This window comes from Oncorhynchus keta, chromosome 29, assembly GCF_023373465.1.
Source record: "Oncorhynchus keta strain PuntledgeMale-10-30-2019 chromosome 29, Oket_V2, whole genome shotgun sequence".
In the NCBI taxonomy this organism is placed as follows: Eukaryota; Metazoa; Chordata; class Actinopteri; order Salmoniformes; family Salmonidae; genus Oncorhynchus; species Oncorhynchus keta.
In genome coordinates this window covers 4,992,952-5,017,225 of record NC_068449.1, presented here as the reverse complement: position 1 = coordinate 5,017,225, position 24,274 = coordinate 4,992,952, and the positions used below count along the sequence as shown (strand labels likewise).

General features: G+C 42.1%; 1 protein-coding gene and 1 long non-coding RNA gene across 5 annotated transcripts in view; both read right to left on the bottom strand.

Annotated features, from left to right (window-relative positions):
• Positions 1 to 450: 450 nt before the first annotated feature.
• wdr35 (WD repeat domain 35) overlaps positions 451 to 24,274 on the bottom strand; it is a 51,615-nt gene continuing 27,791 nt past the window's right edge. For 2 of the 3 annotated variants that reach the window (XM_052485815.1, XM_035742401.2), the window contains 10 exons: positions 22,207 to 22,343; positions 17,535 to 17,738; positions 17,132 to 17,278; positions 16,346 to 16,478; positions 15,599 to 15,709; positions 14,344 to 14,508; positions 12,522 to 12,662; positions 10,647 to 10,803; positions 5,476 to 5,716; positions 451 to 2,794 (listed from right to left, as the gene is read on the bottom strand). In XM_052485815.1, the coding sequence (XP_052341775.1) occupies positions 2,644 to 2,794; positions 5,476 to 5,716; positions 10,647 to 10,803; positions 12,522 to 12,662; positions 14,344 to 14,508; positions 15,599 to 15,709; positions 16,346 to 16,478; positions 17,132 to 17,278; positions 17,535 to 17,738; positions 22,207 to 22,343 (1,587 nt within the window). In that variant the 3' untranslated portion in view covers positions 451 to 2,643. Of the gene's footprint in view, positions 2,795 to 5,475; positions 5,717 to 10,184; positions 10,567 to 10,646; positions 10,804 to 12,521; positions 12,663 to 14,343; positions 14,509 to 15,598; positions 15,710 to 16,345; positions 16,479 to 17,131; positions 17,279 to 17,534; positions 17,739 to 22,206; positions 22,344 to 24,274 lie in introns of those variants that run through there. The other variant, XM_052485816.1, reaches the window with a different exon arrangement.
• LOC127913553 (uncharacterized) lies at positions 7,667 to 8,994 on the bottom strand. Of its 2 annotated transcripts, none has more exons than XR_008085959.1 (3): positions 7,959 to 8,994; positions 7,775 to 7,817; positions 7,667 to 7,688 (listed from the first exon to the last, which is right to left on the bottom strand). It is a non-coding gene; the product is annotated as an uncharacterized LOC127913553 (long non-coding RNA). The 2 variants fall into 2 exon arrangements; XR_008085958.1 differs by lacking the exon at positions 7,775 to 7,817 and adding an exon at positions 7,732 to 7,774.

The following is a 24,274-nucleotide window of genomic DNA, read 5'->3' as shown; positions in this document are numbered from 1 at the left end:
ATGGAACAATGATTTTCCATTGCGTGCTTGTTGACATTAATTACATGACCAAATTTATATTTAAGTCAGTTGAGAACAAATTCTTATTTACAATGACAGCCTACAACTGCTTTGTTCATGGTAAGAACAACAGATTTTTACCTCGTCAGCTCAGGGATTCGATCCAGCAACCTTTTGGTTACTGGCCCAATGCTGTAACCACTAGGCTACCTGCCGCCCTAGACAGAGTTTATAAGAAAGTTTGGCAAACTCAGACCAAGCTCATTCCAGGAGATGAAATTCCTTCAACATTGGTGGTTAATATCATTGACATTAAGACAATCTCTCTGATTAGCATAAGTGCTCTACCAGCAGGTAAAGGTGGATTTCAGAGTCTCCTGGTAAGTCCAGTATAAACCTCTTTCCAATTAACAAGTAAAAGTGGAACAAATAAAACATGCACCAAAAAGATTAATATGTTATTTCATTTAATATACATTTTTATCAATATAAAAATGAAATTCCATCTAATTATGTAAAGACAATATACTAAAATTGGTCCCTTTTCAATATTTTGTTCAGTAAAAATTAAAGATGAACAGTTTTATGAAACCAGTTGCACAAAATGTGTATGCGTCGACATGTCACAAAAACATTTTAAGTCTTTAAAATCTTTCAAATTAAGAGAACATCACTGCTTAATAAGAGTTTAAAAAAATAGATGTGTGATATGTACTGTCAACAGACAAATGTAGCAAACCACATGAACATAAAAAAACACCCTGGAAACCTTAGTGCTAGAAAAATGGAAAAACGAGTTGAAATAAATGGATGAATATAATAACACTTTGAGTTCTGTATCAGGCTACTATTTGAAGTATTTCATCTAATAGACAGAGCTCCATCATGTTGACACCCCATGCCAATCCATAATCAATACATTTGTTATGCAAAACAAATGAAGTACTGACTACTGGACTGGCTGACATGGATGGTGTGTGTCAGATTCACAGATCTCCGATACACTGCAATAAGGACGGAATTACAGTGCCTTCAGGAAGTATTCACACCCCTTGACTTTTACACGTTTAGTTGTGTAACAGATTGCATTTTAAATGGATTAAACTGAGATTTTTTTGGTCACTGGCCTACACAAAATACCCCATCATGTCAAAGTGGAATTATGTTTTCGAAATTTTTACAAATCAATAAAAAAATGAACAGCTGTCTTGAGTCAATAAGTATTCACCCCCTTGTTATGGCAAGCCTAAATAATTTCAGGTGGAAAACTTTGCTTAACAAGTCACATAATAAGATGCATGGACTTACTCTATGTGCAATAATAGTGTTTAACATGACTTTTGAATGACTACCTCATCTCTGTACCCCACATATACAATTATTTGCAAGGTCCCTCAGTCGAGCAGGGAATTTCAAACACAGATTCAACCACAAAGACCAGAGACCAAGGGAGGTTTTCCAATGCCTCGCAAAGAAGGGCACCTATTGGTAGAAGGTTTAAAATCAAAAAGCAGACATTGAATATCCCAGTTGACGGACAGCTAGGAAACTGCTCAAGGATTTCACCATAAGTTCAATGGAGACTTTAAAACAGTTAGTTTATTGACTGTGATAGGAGAAAAGGATAGAACAAAAACATTGTATTTACTCCACAATACTAACCTAATTGACCGAGTGAAAAGAAGAAATTCAAATATTCCAAAACATTCATCCTGTTTGCAACAAGAAACTAAAGTAATACTGCAAAACATGTGGCAAAGCAATTAACTTTTTGTACTGAATACAAAGTGTTATGTTCGGGACAAATCCAATACAACACATTACTGAGTTCCACTCTCCATATTTTCAAGCATAGTGCTGGCTGCATCATGTTATGGGTATGCTTGTCATCGATAAGGACTGGGGAGTTTTTCAGGATAAAAAAAAGAAATGGAGCTAAGCACAGGCAAAATCCTAGATGAAAACCTGGTTCAGTCTGCTTTCCACCAGACACTGGGAGATTAATGAATCTTTCAGCAGGATGATAACCTAAAACACAAGGCCAAATTTACACGAGAGTTGCTCACCAAGAAGACACTGAATGTTCCTGAGTGGCCGGGGTACAGTTTTGACTTCAATCTACTTGAAAATCTATGGCAAGACCTGAAATGATTGTCTAGCAATGATCAACAACCAATTTGACAGAGCCTGAAGAATAAAAATGTAAAAAATGGACAGATGTTGCACAGTACCGATGTGGAAAGCTCTTAAGAGACGTACCCAGAAAGACTCACAGCTGTAATCACCGCCAAAGGTGCTTCTACAAAGTATTGACTCAGGGGTGTAAATACTTATGTAAATTTAGATATTTCTGTTTTTCATTTTCAATAAATTAGCAAACATTTCTAAAAACCAGTTTTCACTTCGTCATTATGGGGTATTGTGTGTAGATGGGTGAGAATTGTTTTAAATCCATTTTGAATTCAGTCTGTAACAACAAAATGTGGAATAAATCAAGGGCTATAAATTAATTCTGAAGGCACCGTATTTAGTTAGCCTGAGTGTAGTGTGAGCCAATGTATGTGCCGTAGCTGCCCTGTTCTTGGGGCTTATCCTTGGAAACTCAAAAGTTTGCAGTACTGATTGACTTAGAGATCTTGGACTTTATGCCAGCGAGCTGTGGCACAGAGGGCAGAAGTTGTGGCTGCCAATCTCGTTTTCCAGTGCACAGTGCTTACACACGCTGCACATCCAGAACTGGTACTCTGAGATGGTCCAGCCGGTCACGATGCAGGTGGGCAGCTTCCCCTCAGCCCTGGAAGAGAACAGAATAATGGTTGGAGAAGATGAAGCTGTACTAACTACAGGCCTCTCATGTGGAACAGTGTACGTTTTGCTAATACTTTGTTTTACCGGTTAAAGCTGGTACCTTCCTGGTATGTATATAGTACTAACTAAGAAACTGTGGCAACAATAAATACTATCTGGTACTTACCTGAAAGGATTCAACTCAATCAGTATCTACATAGTACCAATTGTTACCCAGGGATGCTTGCGTCACTGAAGCTCAAAATAAACCCAAGTTTAGAATGATCAGGTAATTACCATTTAACTAAGTAAGTACTACAATGAGACAGCCATAGTCCTGTTATATTACTTGGACAGAGCAATTACACAAGACACAGTTGGAACCCGCGCAGGGCTTTCTCCAACAAGGGGAAATGACCACAATGTATATTAGTAATCCCCGATGATCAGCAGAGAGAGCAAAAGAGAGAAAGAGAGAAAAGGAAAGGGAGAGAGAGAAAAAGAGAGTGTAACTGTAGCTATCAGAGGTACAACAGTCCAGGTCTATGTTCAAGGAGGAGGGTTTAGCAGTCCAGACCAGGGTACAGCAGTCCAGACCAGGGTACAAGATGGACAGGGTTTAGCAGTCCAGACCAGGGTACGAGAAGGACAGGGTTTAGCACTCCAGACCAGGGTACAGCAGTCCAGACCAGGGTACAAGATGGACAGGGTTTAGCAGTCCAGACCAGGGTACAAAAAGGACAGGGTTTAGCAGTCCAGACCAGGGTACACGATGGACGGGGTTTAGCAGTCCAGACCAGGGTACAAGATGGACAGGGTTTAGCAGTCCAGACCAGGGTACAAGAAGGACAGGGTTTAGCAGTCCAGACCAGGGTACAAGAAGGACAGGGTTTAGCAGTCCAGACCAGGGTACAAGAAGGACAGGGTTTAGCAGTCCAGACTAGGGTTCAGCAGTCCAGACCAGGGTACAAGATGGACAGGGTTTAGCAGTCCAGGGTACCGCAGGCCAGACCAGGGTACAAGATGGACAGGGTTTAGCAGTCCAGACCAGGGTACAAGAAGGACAGGGTTTAGCAGTCCAGACCAGGGTACAAGAAGGACAGGGTTTAGCCGTCCAGACTAGGGTTCAGCAGTCCAGACCAGGGTACAAGATGGACAGGGTTTAGCCGTCCAGGGTACCGCAGTCCAGACCAGGGTACAAGATGGACAGGGTACAGCAGTCCAGACCAGGGTACAAGATGGACAGGGTTTAGCAGTCCAGACCAGGGTACAAGAAGGACAGGGTTTAACAGTCCAGACCAGGGTACAAGATGGACAAGGTTTAGCAGTCCAGACCAGGGTACAAGATGGACAGGGTTTAGCAGTCCAGACCAGGCTACAGAAGTCCAGACCAGGGTACAAGATGGACAGGGTACAGCAGTCCAGACCAGGGTACAAGATGGACAAGTTTTAGCAGTCCAGACCAGGGTACAAGATGGACAAGGTTTAGCAGTCCAGACCAGGGTACAAGATGGACAGGGTTTAGCAATCCAGATCTATGTTCAAGATGGACAGGGTTTAGCAGTCCAGACCAGGGTTCAAGATGGACAGGGTTTGGCTCCCACCCATTAAGCCAGCCGGCAGGCAAGCTCGATCAAGCACAGCTAAAATATTCATTAATTATGGCTTGGGGGCGCTATTTTCATATCCGGATGAAATGTGTGCCCAAAGTAAACAGCCTGCTACTCAGGCCCAGAAGCTTGGATATGCATATAATTGTTAGATTTGTATAGAAAACACTCTAGTTTCTAAAACTGTTTGAATAAAGTCTGTGAGTATAATATAACTGATTTGGCAGGCGAAACTCCGAGCACAATCCATCCAGGGAAATTTTTTGTTTGAGGTCAATCCGTTTCCCATTGGTTTTCTATGGCAAGGCCGTTTTAATAGAAATATCCTTGCAGTTCCTATAGCTTCCACTAGATGTCAACCGTCTTTAGAAATTGGTTGATGTTTTTCTTTAGAGAAATGAAGAAGTAGCCCTGTTATTTTCCTGTGTCACTCCAGGTGCACTCTAATGATTTGGTGCGCACGACCTGGAACATGCTTTCTTTGTTTTCGTCCGGTATTGAACGCTGTTTATCACATCTTAAATTTTATCGATTATTTACGTAAAAAAATACCTAAAGTTGTATTACGAAAGTTGTTTGGAATTTTTGGACAAAGATTACAGGTAACTTATGAGATATTTTGTAGTCATGTAGCGTGAGTTGGAACCAGTGTTTTTCTGGATCAAACTCGCCAAATAAATTGACATTTTAGATATATAACGACGGAATTAATTGAACAAAAGGACCAGTTGTGATGTTCATGGGACATATTGGAGTGCCAACAGAAGAAGCTCGTCAAAGGTAAGGCGTGAATTATATCTTTATTTCTGAGTTTTGTGTCACGGCTGGCGGGTTGAATTATGATTGTCTGTGTTTGTTTGCTGTCCTCAGATAATAGCACGGTTTGCTTTCACCGTAAAGCATTTTTGTAATCTGACACTGCGGTTGGAATAACAACAAGTGTAGCTTTAATTTGGTGTATTGCACGTGTGTTTCATGTTGTCAAATTGATCCCGCTAAAGGGATTTGATCCATAAGAAGTTTTAAGTATATATCCTATTTGAACCCAGGCCTGTAATGCAGTGGTCATGGCCCTCACCCCTCAGGAGCGTTATCCAGTCCAGACATGTGGTTGTTCTTGGGGCTGTGTTTGGTGAAGATCTCCAGAGCCAGGTCTTCGTAGAGCTGTCTCTGCTCAGGGCTCAGGCTCTCCAGGGACTCCAGCTTGATGAAAGCTCTGGAACACGTACTGAAAGCCCGGTTGGCTGACGAGCAGATGGCCAGCAGGGAGTAGATCTCAACCACTGGGATGATGTCCTCGTAGTCCCGTAGGTGGAGAGCTGGAGGGGAGATTAGTTGAGTATTTACAGTTCATTTTAACATCTTGTGTATACTCCCCTTGTCCTAAGGGTAAACATTTTTTTACCTGCCTTCACTAACCCCCTAAAATAAAGCAGCTTAATTGAATTTTAAACCCCAAATCTATTTTGCTTGAAGAAACAACCTGTCATTCATCACAAAACTGTGTGAATATCTGAGGGGTCCCCCTCTTCACAATGCAGAAAGACTGCATTTAATCAGTGGACACCAGTTGTTTTTATTACAACACACCTATCATAATTGTTTTCTTTACTAAAGTAGAGGTTTATTATTACTATTATTATTGCTAAAGTTACTGCATAGGTGTAGTCATTTATTTTTTAGAAAAAGATAGCACTTGTATAGCCTAAGAAAGTAGCAGAAATGTGCAGAAAGTAGTTTTTAATTAATTTTATTGAAGGGAAGCAATAACAGTCTTACTTTTTTGGCAACATAGTGATATATTCGTATATACTGTAAAATGAGGAATTCAACTACAAAATACTAGTCTTCTCCCATTTAAAAAAAAACAACATTGCCCTCACCCACAAGGTGTATAAACAACAACAATAAATAAGAATAAAATAAGATAATAGATATAAAACAAAAACGTGAAGAACATAAATCAATCCACTCTAATTAGCACATGTAGAACAATATGCAAGTGTGTGTGCATGGACTTTGCAGATACATTTCTCACATGTGCAGCACATAGTATTTGTTTTACAGTCCTTTGGGGGGAATAATTGGCATCTCCTCCACTTGCCTGCCCCAGCTGCAGCCTCAGGTGGATCAGGACAAGATTCAGCCCCCTGAACAGTTTTCACAAGCGCTGCAGAGGCTGCTGTACAGGGGAGGCGCTCCCTTCATTGAATGTGTTACAAGTGCCTTTCCCAGCTGTTCCAGGAACACCCTCCTCTTGTTCTGCATATCAGGCATCCAGGTAGGGTTGATTTTGTTCCATATCATGAAGGCATTGTATGAGGACACATCAATGATGTTATGGAAGCTGACCAGGGGTCAGTCATCCTCCTGCAGCTGTAAGTTCCAATCACCTTGTCCAGGTTTTCCACGCCTTCTTTCTTGTGGTTGTAGTCCAGGATGATGACTGGCTTCCTGTCCTCACGATCAACGATCTCAGCCGTTTTGTGCAGTGTGCTCAGGAGGACCACATTCTTGTTCCTCTTTGGGAGGTAAGAAACTAGAGTAGTGGTGGGGGTGAAGGCAAACTTTGATGAGAAGGCCTCACACCCCCTTGTTGCGAGGAGTGCAGGGGGGAGCTCAGGCTTGTTCTTTCTAACTGTGCCAACCATGGTGATCTTCCTCTTCAGGAGCTGCTGGCTGAGTTCAAAAGGAGGTGAAGAAATTGTCACACGTGACATTGTGCCACCTCAGTCCATTTCTTTATAACTACTGGGTCAAACAATTATCTTTGTACCCTGGTGGTGTACAGCTTTCATGGAAATATGAACAAGGCGATGTTTCACTTTTTCTAATGTTGGGGTCACTCTATGAAAAGACATCAAATTTTTGTTGAAGAAATATAATTTAGGGGGATTTCTCTGCTGTTAAAAATAGTGGCGGGTCATGTTTGACCCTTAAGACAACACAAGGGTTAAGGTCAGTGCTGGTAAAACATTGTACACGTAATTTATACATGAATAGGTAACCTACACAACTATTTTCCAAGAAACTGACATGTGACCACATTCCGCAAACACCCTTAGAATACAGATAGCTGTTTAGCTAAACCAAGCTAATCACACCCTGAATACAGATACCTGTTCAGCTAAACCAAGCTAATCACACCCTGAATACAGATAGCTGTTTAGCTAAACCAAGCTAATCCCAACCTGAATACAGATAGCTGTTTAGCTTAACCAAGCTAATCCCAACCTGAATACAGATGGCTGTTTAGCTAAACCAAGCTAATCACACCCTGAATACATATACCTGTTCAGCTACACCAAGCTAATCACACCCTGAATACAGATACCTGTTCAGCTAAACCAAGCTAATCACACCCTGAATACAGATACCTGTTCAGCTAAACCAAGCTAATCACACCCTGAATACAGATACCTGTTCAGCTAAAAGCTAATCAACCCTGAATACATATACCTGTTCAGCTAAACCAAGCTAATCACACCCTAATCACATCACACCCTGAATACAGATAGCTGTTCAGCTACACCAAGCTAATCACACCCTGAATACATATACCTGTTCAGCTAAACCAAGCTAATCACACCCTGAATACATATACCTGTTCAGCTAAACCAAGCTAATCACACCCTGAATACATATACCTGTTCAGCTAAACCAAGCTAATCACACCCTGAATACATATACCTGTTCAGCTAAACCAAGCTAATCACACCCTGAATACATATACCTGTTCAGCTAAACCAAGCTAATCACACCCTGAATACATATACCTGTTCAGCTAAACCAAGCTAATCACACCCTGAATACATATACCTGTTCAGCTAAACCAAGCTAATCACACCCTGAATACATTTCCTTCAGAAAGTATTCACACCCTTTGATTTTTTCCAAATTTTCATGTGTTACAGCCTGAATTTAAAATGAATTAAATTGAGAATTTGTGTCACTGTCACGTCAAAGTGGAACAACGTTTTTTGAAGTTTTTACAAATTAATTACAAATAAAAATCTGAACTGTCTTGAGTCAATAAGTTTTCAACCCCCTTGTTATGGCAAGCCTAAATAAATTCAGGAGTAAAAATGTGCTTAAGTCACATAATGAGTTGCATATTATTTTTGAATGACTACCTCATCTCTGTAACCTCACATACAATTATCTGTAAGGTCCCTCAGTCGAGCGGTGAATTTCAAACACAGATTTAATCGCAATCTCTTCATTTTATCTCAATCTCTTAATTCAAAGACTCAAATCATGGACACTCTTCCTGACAGTTGTGGCTGCTTTGCGTGATGTATTGTTGTCTCGACCTTCTTGCGCTTTGTGCTGTTGTCTGTGCCCAATAATGTTTGTACCCTGTTTTGTGCTGTTGCTATGTTGTGTTGCTACCATGTTGTGTTGTCATGTGTTGCTGCCTTGCTATGTTGTTGTCTTAGGTCTCTCTTTAAGTAGCGTTGTCTCTCTTGTCGTGATGTGTGTTTTGTCCTATACTTATATATTTTTTTATTTTTAATCACAGCCCGCGTCCCCGCAGGAGGCCTTTTGTTAGGCCGTCATTGTAAATAAGAATTTGTTCTTGTTACGTTCTATGTGTGTGTATTTCAGGAAATGGTTTCCTGGATTCCTGAAGTACCTGATTGGTCAGCCCCATTGCTGATTGGAGCTCTGAACCCTCCCTCTCGTCAGGGGATACAGCGGTCTCTGCAATAACCAACTCCTTCTCCAGCTGGATAAAAGCCAGTGTTCCTGCCCCAGGGGGTAAAGAGCTTCTTTGTATGCCCTGTGTTGATTGTTGTGACGGTCAGTAAAAGGTTTGTGGCTATTATTTTGTAGCCGCTCCTTCCGAGGTATGTGTATGCCAATAGGACTTAGTGTTTTTGGTTCATTTAAATTGTTCACGTAAATTATTGGTAATTTGTTCCCAGGGGGGGAAGGGGAATGCACCTTGGGAGTGTTTAGGCGAGAGGCCTGAGGGCATACATAACCAGTAGTATTTAATCTGTCTATGCACACTAAGTAAGACCTGGGCGGACCACCCCCTATATTTTGGTTAGTGCACCAGGTGGTGCTAAAGGTTAGGATAGAAGTAGGAAGGCATGTAAAATAGGAGAGGGGACTCTTAACTTTTACTTTCTTTGCTTTGGTTCCGTCTAGACCCTTTTCCCCACTTTACCGTGTGAAAGAAGAATAAATTCCCTGTAAACTGTATTTCAAATCATATCAAATGTATTTATATAGCCCTTCGTACATCAGCTGATATCTCAAAGTGCTGTACAGAAACCCAGCCTAAAACCCCAAACAGCAAGCAATGCAGGTGTAGAAGCACAGTGGCTAGGAAAAACTCCCTAGAAAGGCCAAAACCTAGGAAGAAACCTAGAGAGGAACCAGGCTATAAGGGGTGGCCAGTCCTCTTCTGGCTGTGCCGGGTGGAGATTATAACAGAACATGGCCAAGATGTTCAAATGTTCATAAATGACCAGCATGGTCCAACGATAATAAGGCGGAACAGTCTCTGTTTTCTCTGCCTCTGTCATCCTTCCCCGTACCTACGATCACATACCTTCTCACTCCACGGGGAGATGTCAGTTAAGAACTGTTACGCACTTGCCTAATTAAATTAAATAAAGACCAGGGAGGTCTTCCAAAGCCTTGCAAAGAAGTGCACCTATTGGAAGGGAATACAGGAACCTGTTCAGTTAAACCAAGCTCCTAAAAAAACAAAAAAGAAACATATCAAGGTGGTCTTAATAAATACAGACGTTTACTCCGGTGTAGGCTTTTGTCATGGTCTCCATTGAGATTTAGTTTGTTTATTTTGTGTGCCTTCAGAAAGAGTGGAGATAAACAATCAAATAAGAAATATGATGTGCCATTTAACAGACGCTTTTATCCAAAGCATTTTACGTACGGGTGGTCGCGGGAATCGAACCCACTTATCCTGCCGTTGCAAGCACCACGCTCTACCAACTGAGCTACAGAGTGATTTAACAGTTTGAATGTATGAACAGAGGGCTAGTATAAAAAAAAAAAAACACCCCCTCAAGGATGAATGAGAAAGGGTTACGGGCACAGTCATACCTCGGAGAAGGCATAGGCCTACATACCCTTTAATAGACGCTTGTTAAAAGAGAAGGCTGTCTTTGTTATTTGCCGTGTCTTTTCATACCTGGTGAAGCGAGAAGGTTGTCAGGAACAGCAGAGAGAAGAAAGAAGGATAGAAAATGTAACATATAGAGAGAGGGGTACCTGTCTTCATGGCTTTCACCATGTAGCCTTCGTACAGCTGCCTCTGAGCCAGCAGGAAGAAGTGGTAGGCCTCGGCCCCACGCCAGGCGCTGTCCACCATGCGGTTGTCTGAGGAGGTGGCGTCCTCCTCCAGCAGGCCAGCTAGAGCAGATGTAGCCTGAAGGAAGAGAAGGGAGTGGCTGATGAATGATGAATGAACACTGTTGTACATCTGTTATCAGAGGGAAATCTGTTATCAGAGGGGAATTAAAGACCAAGCTATAGTATCAGTACATCTGTTATCAGAGGGGAATTAAAGACCAAGCTATAGTATCAGTACATCTGTTATCAGAGGGGAATTAAAGACCAAGCTATAGTATCAGTACATCTGTTATCAGAGGGGAATTAAAGACCAAGCTATAGTATCAGTACATCTGTTATCAGAGGGGAATTAAAGACCAAGCTATAGTATCAGTACATCTGTTATCAGAGGGGAATTAAAGACCAAGCTATAGTATCAGTACATCTGTTATCAGAGGGGAATTAAAGACCAAGCTATAGTATCAGTACATCTGTTATCAAAGGGGAATTAAAGACCAAGCTATAGTATCAGTACATCTGTTATCAGAGGGGAATTAAAGACCAAGCTATAGTATCAGTACATCTGTTATCAGAGGGGAATTAAAGACCAAGCTATAGTATCAGTACATCTGTTATCAGAGGGGAATTAAAGACCAAGCTATAGTATCAGTACATCTGTTATCAGAGGGGAATTAAAGACCAAGCTATAGTATCAGTACATCTGTTAACAGATGGGAATTAAAGACCAAGCTATAGTATCAGTACATCTGTTATCAGAGGGGAATTAAAGACCAAGCTATAGTATCAGTACATCTGTTATCAGAGGGGAATTAAAGACCAAGCTATAGTATCAGTACATCTGTTATCAGAGGGGAATTAAAGACCAAGCTATAGTATCAGTACATCTGTTATCAGAGGGGAATTAAAGACCAAGCTATAGTATCAGTACATCTGTTATCAGAGGGGAATTAAAGACCAAGCTATAGTATCAGTACATCTGTTATCAGAGGGAATTAAAGACCAAGCTATAGTATCAGTACATCTGTTATCAAGACATCTGTTATCAGAGGGGAATTAAAGACCAAGCTATAGTATCAGTACATCTGTTATCAGAGGGGAATTAAAGACCAAGCTATAGTATCAGTACATCTGTTATCAGAGGGGAATTAAAGACAAAGCTATAGTATCAGTACATCTGTTATCAGAGGGGAATTAAAGACAAAGCTATAGTATCAGTACATCTGTTATCAGAGGGGAATTAAAGACAAAGCTATAGTATCAGTACATCTGTTATCAGAGGGGAATTAAAGACCAAGCTATAGTATCAGTACATCTGTTATCAGAGGGTAATTAAAGACCAAGCTATAGTATCAGTACATCTGTTATCAGAGGGGAATTAAAGACCAAGCTATAGTATCAGTACATCTGTTATAAGAGGGGAATTTACTGTTATCAGAGGGGAATTAAACACCAAACTATTGATATGCTTAATCTGTATTCACTTTTGGAAAATAACAAGAGCTCCCTTTGCACTGGTGTAAACACTATATAAATCAGACCCTTGTAACCAACAACTCCCAACAAATTGTAAATGACATTACTGTTAGCATTAAATAGCATTATTTTTTTCTCTTTTTTTTTTAAAACTTTGCATTATTGGAAAAGCAACCGTAAGTGAGCCTTTCACTGTTAGTCTACACCTGTTATTTACAAAGCGTGTGACAAATAACATTTGATTTGATAGCAGCCAACAAACCACAATGACACATAGGAACTAAAGGATTGTATGTCTTAATGACTGTGTGGTCTGTGTACCTCTGACGTCTTCCCTTTGGCCTTGTTCTGCTGGGAGGTCTTCACTTGGCTGTGGTAGTTCTCCACCAGCAGGGCTGCCAGCACATACAGCTTCTTCACCCTCAATGGCCGGGTCCTCCTCTTAGCCTCCTCATCCGCTATCTGACAAGTTAACACAGCAGATGACAGATGGGTCTCTTGACACCAGTGTACAGGAGAATAATAAGAGCTCAGCCAGGGGTCTTTGTCTAATCCGGTCCGAGGCACAATATAGTTAAATACCTCTGAAGGTTATTAGCTAAGGACTGAATTGGAAGATATTTACTGAAGCGGTGAAGTGTGGTATTTACTGTAGTGGTGAAGTGTGGCTATTTACTGTAGTGGGGAAGTGTGGTGTTTACTGAAACGGTGAAGTGTGGGTATTTACTGTAGTGGGGAAGTGTGGTATTTACTGTAGTGGTGAAGTGTGGTATTTACTGAAGCGGTGAAGTGTGGGTATTTACTGTAGTGGGGAAGTGTGGTATTTACTGTAGTGGTGAAGTGTGGGTATTTACTGTAGTGGTGAAGTGTGGATATTTACTGTACTGGTGAAGTGTGGCTATTTACTGTAATGGGGAAGTGTGGTATTTACTGTAGTGGTGAAGTGTGGTATTTACTGAAGCGGTGAAGTGTGGGTATTTACTGTAGTGGGGAAGTGTGGTATTTACTGTAGTGGTGAAGTGTGGATATTTACTGTAGTGGTGAAGTGTGGCTATTTACTGAAGCGGTGAAGTGTGGTATTTACTGTAGTGGGGAAGTGTGGTATTTACTGTAGTGGGGAAGTGTGGTATTTACTGTAGTGGTGAAGTGTGGCTATTTACTGTAGTGGGGAAGTGTGGTATTTACTGTAGTGGTGAAGTGTGGTATTTACTGAAGTGGTGAAGTGTGGGTATTTACTGTAGTGGGGAAGTGTGGTATTTACTGTAGTGGTGAAGTGTGGATATTTACTGTAGTGGTGAAGTGTGGCTATTTACTGTAGTGGTGAAGTGTGGTATTTACTGTAGTGGGGAAGTGTGGTATTTACTGAAGTGGTGAAATGTGGTATTTACTGTAGTGGTGAAGTGTAGTATTTACTATAGTGGTGAAGTGTGGTATTTACTGTAGTGGGGAAGTGTGGTATTTACTGTAGTGGGGAAGTGTGGTATTTACTGTACTGGGGAGGTGTGGTATTTACTGTACTGGGCAAGTGTGGTATTTACTGATGTGGTGAAGTGTGGTATTTACTGTAGTGAGGAAGTGTGGTATTTACTGTAGTGGTGAAGTGTGGTATTTACTGAAGTGGGGAACTGTGGTATTTACTGAAGTGGGGAACTGTGGTATTTACTGTAGTGGGGAAGTATGGTATTTACTGTAGTGGGGAAGTATGGTATTTACTGTAGTGGTGAAGTGTGGTATTTACTGTAGTGGTGAAGTGTGGTATTTACTGTAGTGGTGAAGTGTGGTATTTACTGTAGTGGTGAAGTGTGGTATTTACTGTCGTGGTGAAGTGTGGTATTTACTGTAGTGGTGAAGTGTGGTATTTACTGTAGTGGTGAAGTGTGGTATTTACTGAAGTGGTGAAGTGTGGTATTTACTGAAGTGGTGAAGTGTGGTATTTACTGTAGTGGTGAAGTGTGGGTATTTACTGTAGTGGTGAAGTATGGTATTCATCATTGGAAGTGTTGCAGATTTTCTATTGGTTGATCATGTCCCTTTATGTGTGTCCTACCAATTACATTCCAACATTTGCCTTCTTAACGCCAGAAGCCACTTCAAAACAAGAATGTGACTTTGCATGGCGTTAAGGCGTAATCGTTGGCAGTACCTTGAACATGAGTTTAGCTGCTTCTAGGAAATGATGGGCTTTACGGTACAACTCCACGGCCTCCAAAGGCTTGTTTTTCTCCAGCAGGTGAGAGGCATACTTGGCCAGAAGAGAGTTGATCTCTTTCATGTTGTGGTTTTTGGCCAGCTCCACAGCTTTGTTCCACTGTGAAAAAGCAGAAACAGTTATGAACTAATAAATGCACCTGATATGAATGTATAAGTGTGAGTCAGAACAATGTTGTGTCTTTGTGTTTACATGTGGTGTGGAAAGTAGTATTTTGTTGTTGGTTAATTGTGATATGTTGGTATGTTTTGTGAATAAATAATTGTTTAATATACAATACCAGTCAAAAGTTTTGACACGCCTGCCAAGAGTGTACAAAGCTGTCATCAAGGCAAAGGGAGGCTACTTTGAAGAATCTCAAATATAAAATATATTTTGATTTGTTTAACACTTTTTTGGTTACTACATGATTTCATATGTGTTATTTCATAGTTTATGTCTTCACTATTATTCTACAATGTAGAAAATACTAAAAATAAAGAAAAACCCTGGAATGAGTAGCTGTGTCCAAACTTTTGACTGGTACTGTATATTTTCTAATATGTAGAAATTAGATTTAAAAAACAATATGTTTGGGCTTTGGAAAAAATAACCAGTTGAAAGATAATTTAAAAGCTATTGGTGTGAGCCTAATGCTGGAGGTCCTGGCCATACGTGGTTTTCAACACAACAGGAAATGGGGAGAAAAGTATCATGATTAAAGCATGTGTATCAGGAAAACTGTGGCCAAAATAACATGCTTTTAATAAACTGCCTTGAGCTAAATGATCTATCACATATCCTAACACTTCTCTCCTGGTCACATTTACATCAAGCAATTCTGTTATGATGCCAAGCTTCAGTTACACTCAAAATCAGCAAAGTATGATGCCTCAAAAGAAACGTGGCACATTAAAGAAAATAGTGTTGCTCATGTCTGTCGTGCTGATGCCGAAGACATCTGAAAAAACACACTTCAGTAGTAAAAACCATTGACAGTGCAATCCTCAGAACAGAAAGTCCTACTGTGGTCTGCCACTGGTGCAGTGATATCATCTGGTGTGGTGATGTCAAAACCTAGTTGGTGGAGGACAGCGGGGACTGCCAGTTTACACTTTCCAATTTGGAATGAGCACTGAATAGATAAAACTGTCCTAAGCTCAGAACCGCAGCCCCTCTGGAGGTCTCTGACCGTTTGGCCGTCTCTCACCTGGTTTAGATGAACGCAGGCGTCGACGGCAGCCTTGGGCTGGTTGCACTTCAGGTAGGCGTTTACCGTCTGCTCACACATGCCTACGGTGACAAACATCTGGCCGATGTCCTACGACGTGCAAACATAAAAGATAGATGAGGGGAAAAGGTTTTCTTTGTCCACGTGGAAATGGCAGAATGGGGGAAATTACAATCGAAGCCTTTAAAGTTAAGGAGATATTTATGGATTTGAGTCCATTTAGTCAGGAAGTGAAATTCAATTCATCAATTGAAAATTCCCCATTGTTCTCCATTTAATTTCATGAAGTGAATTTCAGGTATCACTTCCTGAATTGATTGGGTTGAAAATGAAAACCAAATTGAACCCAACCGTGGTAGAAACCTACACACTGTATTTATTGACATGCTGATGGAAGCCAGACGGACGGGTAGGAGAGGTGAGTCAGAGAAAGTGGAGAACCTACACAAAACACTAGCTCAGGGGTGGCAGACAGACATTTACAGTCTCTTCACTCTATCCAGCTCGTTAACAATCAGAGAAACTTCAAACATTCCCAAAACAATTCAACAATGGACAGAGGACTATGTTTTTGCACATTTTGATGGCGACGAAATATCACCAATTTTTAGTGCAGCCCTCCAGACCTCATTGAATACTGAGGACAAGAAGTGGCCCCTGCACTCGCTTTTTAACTGTAACGTAGGTATAAAAGCACTACGGTCCTCTCTTTTCTACAGCCCTCACCGGTAGCAGTTTGTGGTTCTCCGGTAGAGAACTAGCCAGTCGTTCCAGTCCGTCGTAATCCTCCAGCATGTAGTAACACTCTGCCAGCCTCTCCTGGTTGCGCCCCTGAAGGTAGTATTGGACCGCATTAACCCTGGAGAGGAACATTGGCAACAAAGCATTTGCAGACTACAATACTAGTACACTCACACGATATTATGAAACCACAAGTGTCAACGTAAGAGACTAAATGCTGAGGGAAAGGATCCTGGCAAGACCACTGGACTCTGTTCTGTTGTCTAGAATCACATATGCAAGGATGGCCTCCCGAGTGGCGCAGCGTTCTGAGGCACTGCAGCGCAGTGCTTGAAGCGTCACTACAGACCCGGGTTGGATCCCAGGCTGTGTCACAACCGGCCGTGACCCGGGAGTCCCATAGGGCGGCACACAATTGTCTCAGCAACATCCGGGTTAGGGGAGGGTTTGACCGGGGGGGGGCTTTACTTGGCTCATCGTGTTCTAGTGAATCCTTGTGGCGAGGTCGGGCGCCTGCAGGCTGACTTAGGTCATCAGTTGAACAGTATTTCACCCAACAGATGGCTTCCAGGTTAAGCGAGCGGGTATTAAGAAACGCAATTTGGCGGGTCATGTTTCGGAGGATGCATGACCCAACCTTCGTGTCTCCCAAGCCCGTTGGGGGATTGCAGCGATGAGACAAGATCGCAATTGGATATCATGAAATTGGGGGAGAAAAAGGGGTAAAATACCATTCACCATCTTGAAATATAAATAGTGAAAGGCCCGTACCACTTCTGTCGGTCTGCAAAGTAGTCCCCGATGGCATTGTACGCCTGCTCCAGCAGGGCATCATCACAGTCACCTGATCCCGTCTTCAGGAGCTGAAGGACGCGGAACCAGTCCCCCAGCTTAATCCTCAGGCTGATAGCCAGGTCCCTAAAGAGAGAGATGTTATCTGCCGTTAGCTGTAAGGTACAGCATCCATATTAGGACAGCATCACATCATGGAAGTTAAGTCAATAGTGAAAAACTTCAACACCATTTTACCAACTTGAATCAACAAGTGAACATTGCATTAACATTCTAAAACATAACAAAAAACAATGGTATCCTTTATTGTTTAGTGTCTTCAATACTTAGCATAAGCCATACAGGTAAAGCACAACATCCTACATGACATCCAACACCTTACCTGCGATCCATGTCCAGGTACATTCTCTCGGCCTCCTCGAACCTGCCGAAGTAGGCCGCCACCTCGGCCTGTTTCATGGCTTCGCTCTGCAGGTTGCCCAGGCTCTTGACGAACTCGATGCCCTGGTAGTCCTTACAGCGGACAAAAGCCTGCTCAGCAGTCTTCAGGTCCAGCTTCTGGAGGGCCGCCTCGGCCAACAGGCGCCTGGGAGCAGATCAATAGCACGTTGAAGACTATAATGTTGTGAAATGTCTCTTGAGAAGGTTCAGAACATTTACACAGGCTCACTAGATGTGATTAGGGTTGTAAAATTCAGTAACTTACCCAAAATCCCCAGGTTTACCAGAAATCGTGGTTGGAGGAATCCGAATTCGCTCCTGATTCTGAGAATCTTCCAACCACGATTACTGTAATTTTGCAACCCTACATGCAAATGCAATATAAGCATAACCTGTGGTATACCAACAAAACCCCTCCTGAAAAAACACACATTTTGAAAACTTTAGTGTTGTCACACAGTTGAAGTCGGAAGTTTACATACACCTTAGCCAAATACATTTAAACTCTATTTTTCACATTTCCTGACATTTAATCCTAGTAAATATTCCCTGTCTTAGGTCAGTTCGGGTCACTACTTTATTTTAAGAATGTGAAATGTCAGAATAATAGTGAGAATGATTTATTTCAGTTTTTATTTCTTTCATCACATTCCCAGTGGGTCAGAAGTGTACATAAACTCAATTAGTATTTGGTAGCATTGCCTTTAAATTGTTTAACTTGGGTCAAATGTTTCGGGTTGCCTTCCACAAGCTTCCCACAATAAGTTAGGTACATTTTGGCCAATTCCTCCTGACAGAGCTGGTGTAACTGAGTCAGGTTTGTAGGCCTCCTTGCTTGCACACGCTTTTTCAGTTCTGCCCACAAATGTTCTATAGGATGGAGGTCAGGGCTTTGTGATGGCCACTCTAATACCTTGACTTTGTTGTCCTTAAGCCATTTTGCCACAACTTTGGAAGTATGCTTGGGGTCATTGTCCATTTGGAAAACCCATTTGTGACCAAACATTAACTTAACTGATGTCTTGAGATGTTGCTTCAATATATCCACATACTTTTCCTTTCTCATGATGACCTCTATTTTGTGAAGTGCACCAGTCCCTCCTGCAGCAAATCACCCCCACAACATGCTGCTGCCACCCCCTGTGTTTCACGGTTGGGATGGCCTCCCACTTTTCCCCCCAAACATAACAATGGTAATTATGGCCAAACAGTTCTATTTTTGTTTCAACAGACCAGAGGACATTTCTCCAAAAAGTACGATATTTGTCCCCATGTGCACTTGCAAACCCGTAGTCTGGCTTTTTTATGGCATTTTGGAGCAGTGGCTTCTTCCTTGCCGAGCGGCCATTCAGGTTATGTTGATATAGGACTTGTTTTACTGTGGACATAGATACTTTTGTACCTGCATCTTCACAAGGTCCTTTGCTGTTGTTCTGGGATTGATTTGCACTTTTCGCACCAAAGTACATTCATCTCTAGGAGACAGAACGTGTCTTCTTCCTGAGCGGTATGACGGCTGCATGGTCCCATGGTACTTGCGTACTATTGTTTGTACAGATGAAAGTGCTCCCTTCAGGCGTTTGGAAATTGCTCCCAAGGATGAACCAGACTTGTGGAGGTCTACAATTTTTCTGAGGTCTTGGCTGATTTCTTTTGATTTTCTCATGATGTCAAGCAAAGAGGCACAGAGTTTGAAGGTTGAAATACATCCACAGGCATGGCAAATGTATGGCAATTTAGCTAGTTAGCTTGTACTTGCTAGCTAATTTGTCCTATTTAGCTAGCTTGCTGTTGCTAGCTTATTTGTCCTGGGATATAAACATTGAGTTGTTATTTTACCTGAAATACACAAGGTCTTCTACTCCGACAATTAATCCACACATAAAACGGCCAACCGAATCGTTTATAGTCATCTCTCCTCCTTCCAGGTTTTTTCATCTTTGAACTTATATGGTGATTGGCATCTACACTTGTACCACGACAACCGGCAAAACATTTAGTCTTTCAATCACCCACGTGGGTATAACCAATGAGGAGATGGCAGAGGCAGGACTTTCAGCACGATCTGCTTCAGAAATAGAAAGGAGTTCTATTTTAGCCCCGTGCAATGCAGGTGGTCGTTGGCGTGCGTGAGCAGTGTGGGTGCAATAATTGAATAACATGGATTTCTAAATTTATTTTGCAACGCTTGCGCACGCGACGTGTCCAGTCTGGTCAGCATGTAAGGCACTGCATCTCAGTACTAGAGGCATCACTACAGACACCCTGGTTCGATTCCAGGCTGTATAATAACTGTCCCGTGATTGGGAGTCTCATTGGGCGGCGCACAATTGGCCCAGCATCGTCCGGGTTTGGCCGGTGTAGGCCGGCATTGTAAATAAGAATTTGTACTTAACTGACTTGCCTAGTTAAATAAATGTAAAACAATTAAAAGAATGACATGCTGCAGAGAATGTCTTTACATCTCACTGGGGTGTTGGGGTGAAGTGGTCTGAATCAGACTGGGGGTGTTGGGGTGGAGTGTTCTAAATCAGACTGGGGGTGTTGGGGTGGAGTGTTCTGAATCCGACTGGGGTGGAGTGTTCTGAATCAGACTGGGGTGGAGTGTTCTGAATCAGACTGGGGGTGTTGGGGTGGAGTGTTTTGAATCAGACTAGAGTGTCAGGGTGGATGGGGTGTTCTGAATCCGACTGTGGGTTTCGGGGTGGAGTGTTCTGAATCAGACTGGGGGTGTTGGGGTGGAGTGGTCTGAATCCGACTGGGGGAGTTGGGGTGGAGTCTTCTGAATCCGACTGGGGGTGTTTGGGTGGAGTGTTCTGAATCAGACTGGGGGTGTCGTGGTGGAGTGCTCTGAATCAGACTGGAGTGTCAGGGTGGAGTGTTTTGAATCAGACTGGAGTGTCGGGGTGGAGTGTTTTGAATCAGACTGGGGGGAGTTGGGGTGGAGTGGTCTGAATCCGACTGGGGGGAGTTGGGGTGGAGTGTTCTGAATCAGACTGGAGTGTCGGGGTGGAGTGTTTTGAATCAGACTGGGGGTAGTTGGGGTGGAGTGTTCTGAATCAGACTGGGGGGAGTTGGGGTGGAGTGTTTTGAATCAGACTGGGGGGAGTTGGGGTGGAGTGTTCTGAATCAGACTGGGGGTGATGGGATGTGTTCTGAATCAGTGTGTGTGTGTGTGTGTGTGTGTGTGTGTGTGTGTGTGTGTGTGTGTGTGTGTGTGTGTGTGTGTGTGTGTGTGTGTGTGTGTGTGTGTGTGTGTGTGTGTGTGTGTGTGTGTGTGTGTGTGTGTGTGTGTGTGCGTGTGTGCGAGTGAGTGACGAAGGTTGTTCTTACAACTTTTGCTCCACCTGAACTCCTGATCCTGAAAATGACTCATTACCTTTGGTATGCATCATGTACACGGAGCACCTTAGAAATGGAACATTTGTGGGCAATACAGGCATGTCAAAATATCTGTGGCACATCAGGTCTCTACCACTACACCTTGTTCAGTCAATGGAAGGGACTTCTCACCCCTGACAGGTTGGTTTCAGCACCAAGGGGAGGAAAGGGACATTTCTTCCCCAAAGTTCCAGAATTCCTCGAGTCGGTGTGAAAAATGACATGGGGAGCCGAAGTCCTCTTTCAACCAGAATCTTTTAGCCGAGTGCTACCAAAACAGCGAGATAAATCAACCATACTCCGTCGCGCCAGCGTGGGGATTCTCCCACATAACCAGATGAATATTAGCCTTTGATTTAAAAAAAAAAAACAAAGGACAGTGATGCTTTCAACCTGTATCAGGGATGGAAAGCCCAGGCTCACCTTAAATTATGTTCTTCAAATACGAGCATACAACTAAACTGAAAATGTGACTAGGACTGATATTTTAAGAATAGGACAAATCTCCTTCTGTTGCAAGACATTCCACATGTTACACATGCCATAGTTTCTCCTCTGTTTGTTCTTTGAGGAGAACATCATTAAACAGACCATACACTCCTAAAAAGCATTCCCACTTTCTGATGTCACATAGGTCCTACAAATATATTTTGACCCCCGACCCAAACGTCTGTGTGGCACGTTTTCTGAGCAAACTGATGCTTGGCGGGTGTGAGCGCCTACTGGAAAGGCTGCAAAGGCTCAGGGTAGACATTGATGTCAATACAAGAGTCCATTCAAACTGGGTAAGAATGGAGGACTGACTGACAGAATAGATTATTGAAAGGCCTTAAAGAGACAGTTCACTCCAATATCAAATGATAAGTCATTTTCAGACTTTAAAAGTAGTCTAATGTCAAGAAGAATCACAAGCCGTCAATCGTGTAGATCCAGCTGCATGCCTCAAAACTAAATTAAACGCAAAAAAAAATGGATATTGTGTTTATCTTTTCCATCCATTTTGGATTGAGGCATATAGCTGGATGCAGACATCAGATAGCAAGGTCAGCATATAGCTGGATCTACACATCAGATGGCCAGGGACCTGGACTTATCTCAACTTAACTATCAATTTGGAATGAACTGTCCCTTTAAGTGACTCCATGACATGCAGGGTTACTGTCTATGTAACCTCATCCGCAAGCTTTTTCCCCAAAGGGGGCCGGGAACAAGATGACTGTCCATGTATTTACCAGAGTCTGGGGTGAGGGTTGTCTTCAATGAACTGGGAGGCGTCCTCGATGCCCACTTTCTCGATCAGCGCGCGGCTGTCGCGGAGGGAGCGGATCTCAAAGTTGATGAGGTAATCCTTGTTCGGCCTCTCCGGATCCTAAGAGGAAATCTAAGATCACTCCACATTCCCATTGCATCATGGATATTCCGGACCTTTTGGCATCTGACTCCATTTAGCAAAGTATACTTTACATAACTAACAGAAATAGACACGTCTTTGCTGTTGTTTTGCACATTCATTTGTGTTCTGCTGGGTGCCTGTATGTACAGTGCCTTGCGAAAGTATTCAGCCCCCTTGAACTTTGCGACCTTTTGCCACATTTCAGGCTTCAAACATAAAGATATAAAACTGTATTTTTTTGTGAAGAATCAACAACAAGTGGGACACAATCATGAAGTGGAACGACATGTATTGGATATTTCAAACTTTTTTAACAAATCAAAAACTGAAAAATTGGGCGTGCAAAATTATTCAGCCCCCTTAAGTTAATACTTTGTTTGCTGCGATTACAGCTGTAAGTCGCTTGGGGTATGTCTCTATCAGTTTTGCACATCGAGAGACTGAAATTTTTTCCCATTCCTCCTTGCAAAACAGCTCGAGCTCAGTGAGGTTGGATGGAGAGCATTTGTGAACAGCAGTTTTCAGTTCTTTCCACAGATTCTCGATTGGATTCAGGTCTGGACTTTGACTTGGCCAACACCTGGATATTTTTGAACCATTCCATTGTAGATTTTGCTTTATGTTTTGGATCATTGTCTTGTTGGAAGACAAATCTCCGTCCCAGTCTCAGGTCTTTTGCAGACTCCATCAGGTTTTCTTCCAGAATGGTCCTGTATTTGGCTCCATCCATCTTCCCATCAATTTTAACCATCTTCCCTGTCCCTGCTGAAGAAAAGCAGGCCCAAACCATGATGCTGCCACCACAACACTTTTTATGGATATCTTTAACCTGTTAAGTCGACCCTCTACTTTTTCAAACATTCTGTTATAAATAGCGCAACATTTCAGCGCCCTGCTACTCAGGCCAGGAATATAGTATATGCATATGATTAGTATGTGTGGATAGAAAACACTCAGACGTTTATAAAACTGGTTAAATCACAGCTGTGACTATAACAGAACGTGCGTTTCATCGAAAAGTGCAGGAAAATCTGATCACTGAAAATGGAAATAAATATCCATGCGCGACTTCAAGGAATGGTTCAAAGTGAACCGAATTAAATGAGGCCGAGGTTGCAGTGCCTACAGCTTCCACACGTTGTCTAGAGTCTTGTCATTTGATTCAGCTTTGATTCTTGGTCATACCGAATCAAGGGAACCGATTCCCTCCGGTCTCCGACCGGATGTTTTGGTCGAGCTCTCTCCAGACATTTTTTCGAGACGGACACCTATAGAATTGACATCGTCTCCTGATGAATTGTATCGCTTATTAACGTGTACTAATACCTAAAGTTGCATTACAAAAGTATTTCGAAGTGTTTTGTGAAAGTTTATCGTCGACTTTTTGAATATAAAAAAAATGACGTTACGTTATGAAACACTATTTTTTTCCGTTTATCACACAGTCTTCATAGATCGATATCTAGGCTATATATGGACCGATTTAATCGAAAAAATACCCAATAGTGATTATGGGACATCTAGGAGTGCCAACAAAGAAGATGGTCAAAGGTAATGAATGTTTTATATTTTATTTGTGCGGTTTGTGTAGCGACGACTATGCTAATTATTTTGTTTACGTCCCCTGCGGGTCTTTTGGGGTGTTACATGCTATCAGATAATAGCTTCTCATGCTTTTGCCGAAAAGCATTTTTAAAATCTGATTCACAACGAGTGTAGCTTTAATTCAATACCCTGCATGTGTATTTTAATGAACGTTTGAGTTTTAACTAATACTATTAGCATTTAGCGTAGCGCATTTGCATGTCCAGAGCTCTAGATGGGACGCCTGCGTGCCAGGTAGGAGCAAGAGGTTAAGAAATGGCTTTCTTCTTGCCACTCTTCCATAAAGGCCAGATTTGTGCAAT